The 6095-nt window shown below is 53.7% G+C and overlaps 1 protein-coding gene across 1 annotated transcript; it reads right to left on the reverse strand.

The window, feature by feature from the left end:
- Window positions 1-408: 408 nt before the first annotated feature.
- On the reverse strand, window positions 409-5025 carry C1H1orf174 (chromosome 1 C1orf174 homolog). Its single transcript, XM_032893709.1, has 4 exons — window positions 4918-5025; window positions 2496-2609; window positions 1386-1844; window positions 409-903 (listed from the first exon to the last, which is right to left on the reverse strand). The coding sequence occupies exons 1-4, from the start codon at window positions 4930-4932 to the stop codon at window positions 802-804; spliced, it is 690 nt and encodes a 229-aa protein (XP_032749600.1). The 5' UTR covers window positions 4933-5025; the 3' UTR covers window positions 409-801.
- Window positions 5026-6095: the final 1070 nt, after the last annotated feature.

Below are 6095 nucleotides of genomic sequence, written 5' to 3' on the forward strand. Positions count from 1 at the left end.
CTGTCCCATTGGTCGGCACGCTGGGATTAAGGATGTGCGGATTCCCTGAGTCCTAGGCAACCACACAGCTGTCTTTCCCAGGGGCTGGCATCTAAGGCTGTGCACTGTTGCCCACAGCTATTGGGGATGAGTGCAAGCAAGTGTTAATCAGTGGGAACTGAGGTCACGGGTGTGTGTGTGTGTGTGTGTGTGTCCTGAAAGTTCCTTAAAGGCCTGGAACCCTTGTTCTCTTACACAGGAGCCAACTTCAATTCCCAGCAGCCACCTGGGCAGCCTCTACCGCAGAGCAGGGCAGGGGCTGCTGTGCCACTTGCTGGTCAAGGCCTCTACCAGGGGCCTTGCCTTTCCTGCTTGCTAATGGGCTCAAGAGCTCCCAGCCCAGGACACAGTTCATTTCCTCAAAAGTATTTTTCAAAATATATTTTATTTCCTTCTCATATATACTTTGCAAAAACAAGGTAAATGGTTAGCTTCACTCAGAAACAGGAGTCCTTCCACATAAACAATTCATCTGCAGTGATCAGTCTGGCATGGAAAGTAAGCTTGTTACCAAAACCAAAGCACTCAGGAATTCTTGTTTCCCACGGCCCGGCCCCATGCCAGTGTGGTGTGGTGTGTCCATGAAAGGAGAAGACACACACACAGCAGCGGGGGCAGCAGCCTGTGGTTGTAAGGGCCCTGCCACAGGAGCCGGGCATCTGTGCCAGTGACATCCATGTCAAGTTTGCGCTCAGTCAACAACGTGTTCTCTTGAACATGTCGTACAGAATTTTAAAAGTGGCTGTACTGTCCCCGCCACTTCTACCCCTCGGCATCCTCATCATCATCTTTGGCTCTGAAGTGCATTTTTCTGAATTCTCGTCTGCTCATGGAAGGACAAGACGAAGAGACTGGTGGCAGATCCTTAGAGGGGAAGAAAACATGATTTCAGTCTTACGGGAGATTGCCAGGGCACCCACATTTGTATCTGACCAGTCTGCTCACGGCTCTGCAAAGCAGGCCTGTTACAGACACAGGAAGTCTGTCTAGGCAGCGGGCCCTTGGTAACGGATAGCAACAAACAAGGTCACATGTTCACAGAATCACAGATCTGAATTCCTAACTCTGTGAGGTGCAAGACCCACCCAGGGGGCTGAAGCGAGGGGCCCTGCCTTCCCAGCCTTTCAAACAGAGCTGCTTCCCAGCTTGTGAGCCTGTGCATGTGTTAGGTGTGTGCGCGCACATGTGCATGCGTGCTTCTCCATATAGCACATAGCTCATTTTTTGTCTTCTTGTATTAACTGATCAGTCTGTGTTGTGTATCATGGCAGGCACACAGTAAGCTGGGAGCGAGGAGTTGTAGTTCGATGCCAGGCTCTGCAGGAGAGGCAGGAAGCAGCACTCACCTGCATAAGCTCAACATTCCCGAAGAAGCGGCTCACAGGCATGGGCTGGTTGCTGTCATCATCCAGAAAGATGCTGCTGTCCATCTGAAGGACGGGCACCCGCTCCTCTGTCCTGGGCACAGGCTCCGCCTGACTGGCAGAGCTGTCATGGGTCTCCTGGGCTGCAGCAGCACTGCGGGGTGCTGTGGGCAGGCCCTCTTCAGCCTTTACCGAGGGTTCCTCACTCACCGGCTTGGAGCAGCCCTGAGGAGGTGCTGTGTTCTCTGGTGCTGGGACAGCAGCCTCAGCACCGTCCTCTGTGAACTTATTTTCACAAGGGGCCACGGGGACCACTTTTGGCAAAGAAGAAATGTCACTTTTAGGGTCAACTTTTTGTAATTCTGCCTTCACAAGGTGACCTTTGTCATACTTGAACTTTTTGGAAGTCCGTCTGTCTGTAGCCTTGTGTGATGAGGAAGCCTGCCAAGAAAGAGAGATGTAAGAGAAAACCAGACCCATCTAGCAGAGGCACAGGGCTTACAGTTCCAGAGCCTCCCATTTCTCCACCTGAGACATACACGTGCAAAGCCACGGTCCCGTCTGTTCTGCTGCTAAGGAGTGGGGCAGACTGGAGGCCAGGAGGACTCCAGAGCACCGCTCCAGCAAGCTGCTTTCCCAAGCCTCTTTCTTTTAAAGTGCAGGTTGCTTACTTTATAGTCATCAAAGGAACAAGCCAGAAAGCTTAGAGCATAAAGGTGCCTGCTGCCAATATTATAAGCACTGATTTAGGGAGACCTTCTCGGCAGCCACACTGTCGAGACTGTATGAGAGTCCTTTCCTTGTGCCTGACTGTTCTCTCAGCTCCAGGAGGGAATCGGGTAAAAGCTGTCTGTACCTTAGTGCCTGGGTCACTAGCACACTTCCATACACACACGCACGATGCACAAGGGCCAAGAGATCAGCTGTACTGCAAAGCACATCCCTGTGACAGCAGCGACAACAGCACTGCCACACGGACTCTGGGATGTCTCCCAAGCTGTACATAGCAGCAGCTTCTCTCTCACACAACACATCTGAGAGTGACAACTGCAGAAACGAGTGGAGCCCAGGCCTTGGTGTGGTGAGACTCACCAGACATGTTGTTTTGGCAGACGTGGAGCTGGCGATGTCCCTGGCAGAGGCCAAGCTGGTAGAAGAGCAACTTCGGGCCCGAAGGCGCGCTGAGGATCGCACTCCACCTGTGAGCTGGATGAGGGTGAGGCTCAGAGAGTGCGTGTGTGGCAGAGGGCCAGCCCGGGAGACTGTGGGTGCTCAGCTCAGTGCCCGCGCTGCCCACGTTCCCTCACCTGCAAGCAAAGATGGCTACACCCCCAGCTGGTTCGACCCAACTAGACACAGGGTTGAACATCAGATGACTCGGTGGGAGAGGGAGTTTGCCACAAGGTGTGTTCAACAGCTAGGACCCAAAAGGTGCAAGGGAAGAACTGTCTTCTGTAAGCTGTCCTCTGACCTCCACATGGGCTGTGGTGCATGCCTACTCATGCACACCCCCACAAACACTAACACCAACAACAGTAATAAACCCGATGCAAGCCTGGCTGTCCAGCCCTGGGGCTCAGGATCATCAGTCAGTCCCCCTGTCTTATGTTCCCAAGACCCAGCACTACTGAGTGGACGCGAACTCATACCAACGTGCCCCAAGTAAGTGTGCACATCCTTTCTCGGAAGGCTCTCAAATTCTTATCTGGTGCCAAAGCCCGTGATGACAGTACCACAGACACAGAATCACCAGCTCCTGCACTCTCTCTCGACCCTACCCCAGTCTCATGTCTTACATGATGATGATGATGTCCTGGGGGTAGTCCTACTATGTGCTATGGGTTCAGCCCACCTTTATTTATGTTTTGACTTTAGTACAGGGCCTTATGTGTCCCAGGCTGGCCTCTTGCTGTGAAGATTATGATAACCATGCGGCCCTGAACCTGTCCATGTTTCCCAAATGCTGGGATTACCACTGTGAGCTGTGTGTTAGGCTTAGGCTGCTCGGGGAAGTGAGCTCAGAGTTTCATGCATGCCAGGCAAGCACCCAACTGTCCCATTCCCAGTCCCACCCCTTTAATTTTTTTTTTTTTTTTTGAGTCAGTTTGAGTAAATTACTCTGACAGGTCTTGAATGCAAACTATGTCTGTCCTAGCCTCCTGGGTGCCGGGGTCACAGTCTGGTGTCATCTCACACAACTGCCTCTTATCTAGAACTCCCTAGTAGCCTAGGTTGGCCTTAACTCACACACCAGCAGACATGTAAGGGACAACCAGAAAGGTGTTTGAAGACAGAATGGCCAAAAGCCTCCTGTTTGTTGAAAACAATAACTTATGTGTCTAGGAAGGAGGGGAGGATAAACACGCAGACAAACCACCTCCTGGGGGCACTTCTAATCCTGGAAGAACAGTAAGAAACAACCCCCTACTCTGCTGAAACAGTGTGAACCATGGTAAGAACACCCACACCAGAAAACCTGTAAGTGGAAGGCAAGAATAAAGGAATTTCCAGATGCAAACTGGGGGGCTGATTTAGAACCACTGGGAGTTCGAGCTGAAGCTAGTGACACCATCAGTAATCCAGGCATACAAAGGAGCACCCCCTCACCCCAAGGAAAGCCTCTCTATAAAATACCTTAAACACACTTCTCTCAAAAGGCAAAAGAGGAAATATCCTAGCAACAGTCAGGCATTAACCAAAGGGGAGTGTCCAAGGGGCCCTTGCTGGCCTGAGGAAGTGGGTGCAGATGGCAAAGTAAGGATTACAAGGCGGTACTGTCAACAGACAGCTAACAGAAAGTGGGGAAGAGAACCTCACAAGAGTTACTGTCAACAGACAGCTAACGAAAAGTGGGGAAGAGAACCTCACAAGAGTTAGACCCTTCTATGTTTCACTGGAATCGAGAGCACAGAGCCACTCAAAAACTAAAAAGCACAGCAGAGAACTATTAAACCTTAATGAAGTCTACTTATGCAAAAGAGAGACAGCAACCAAGACCACTGACACGGGCAACAGCTACTATCAGCCAGGCTACACACAAACGCCCGCGCTAGGCAGGAACGTCAGCCTGGACTTTGGCCGGTGGTGGACGGCTGACACACTTCAGGATCACCGTGCCGGGCCAGAGGCCCTTTGCAGCTGGGGTTTAGGTCCCAGTCACCCTCCCTCGGGTCACACTGCCTGTCCTCTGCCCAGGTCACGTACGATACGGGTTTGGCTGAGCTCGGTCAGCTGCAGCATGCCCATCTGTGGGCAGAGAGAGGGGACAGGAAGCCCGGGCTGCAGCCCGCAAGGCAGGGGACAAAGCACGGGTCCCGGTGGCCGTCACCCCGGGGAGCGAGCCTGGAGCCCCGCGCTTGGGGTAGGTGGAGGTGCACATCCCCCCCGGGGCCGGAGGGGAGTGGGGGTTCCCCTCCCAGGGGCGGAGCTCGAGGACGAGAGGCGCCCGCCCCCCGTCGGCTCCCCGGGGAGAGTGAGGCTCGGCGGCGCGCACCCCGCCTGCGGGGCCCCTCACCTTCCTGCTCCTCATGAGTGAGCGCCCCTGCCCAACGCTCCTCCGCCGAGTCTTAATCGCGCGGCTCTGAGCGCGCGCGCGTGCGCTTGTGGAGCCGCTGCGCCTGACGTCATCACCACGCGACCAACCATGGGCCGGCGTCTCCGGACCACGTGCCCACCACGATGCTGGTTCCGGTGGAAAGCGGGCGGCGCGCGCCTCCCGGACCGCAAGCGGCGGGAGGAGCGCCGGAAGCCGAGCGAGGTTCCCGCCGTGCTGGGAAGGGGCGCTTCCTCCGTGTGGATGCCCGCGGGGTCTGGCTGCCATGTTTGGAAAGGGCACGTCCCTGAGGCCCCCCGTCGCCGCCATGTTTGAGAAGGGTGGCTTCCTTGCAGTAGGCCTCTCTGGTCTCACGTCTGAGGGCATCTGACAATCTGAGTGTCATCTGAGACCCGCATGGTGGGAAGAGAGAGCAGATTCTTGCTAGGCATCCTCTGACAAGACTGACACACTTTCCTGAGATTGATAAATTTTCCAGAGGTTGACACACTTATTCCCCTTCACAAATAACTGTAATATAATAGCAAAGACAACAACAACAATAATAAATATAATTAGCTTCAAACACACATGAAGCCTTTGGCCTCAGTCTCTGGTCTCGCTGCCCGCTGGACGGCCTGGACTGAGAACTCTCTAGTCACAGTACTCACAAAAATGAACCAGACAGACATCTCTGTTTTGGCATTTTTAGGGTGAGACCCTGGAGGTCGGAGAGTAAACTGCTCTTGGGTTCCCCTCACATCCTTGAAGTCCTTCAAGTCCTCTGCTCTCCCTGACCAGCTCTCTCCAAGCCCGCTCCTCTTCTGCAGTGCAGTAAAGGAGACAAGCAAGTAAAGACACTGTCTACACTTATGAACTGTGCAATCTCCTCTGTCTTCAGAAAAGCCCCACTAAGTAGTACAGATGGACGGATCAGGCTGCTGGTAGATCAGGCTTTGGGCAGGGAGCCAAGCACTTTGCCACTTCAGCATGCTGGTGCCCTCTGCTCACCTTCCTGGTTGGCGTTCCCTTCTCCTCAGCCTCATGCATCTTCACTCACGACACTTGGAAGGGGACTGGCAGATGTGTGACTGGCAGGAAATCCATTGGAAAGGAAATTAATATAATCGCAGCCCGCCATTAAAAACCAGCATGCGCTG

The sequence above is a fragment of the Rattus rattus genome, chromosome 1 (genome assembly GCF_011064425.1).
Source record: "Rattus rattus isolate New Zealand chromosome 1, Rrattus_CSIRO_v1, whole genome shotgun sequence".
Taxonomy (NCBI): Eukaryota; Metazoa; Chordata; class Mammalia; order Rodentia; family Muridae; genus Rattus; species Rattus rattus.

What these genes read in the sequence shown, in the direction of transcription:
- C1H1orf174 (XM_032893709.1), bottom strand. An exon ending in CTGCCAAAACAACATGTCTG is followed by an intron (nt 1,845 to 2,495) that starts GTGAGTCTCACC and finishes CTTTCTTGGCAG; the next exon opens with GCTTCCTCATCACACAAGGC. An exon ending in GGAATGTTGAGCTTATGCAG is followed by an intron (nt 904 to 1,385) that starts GTGAGTGCTGCT and finishes TTCCCCTCTAAG; the next exon opens with GATCTGCCACCAGTCTCTTC.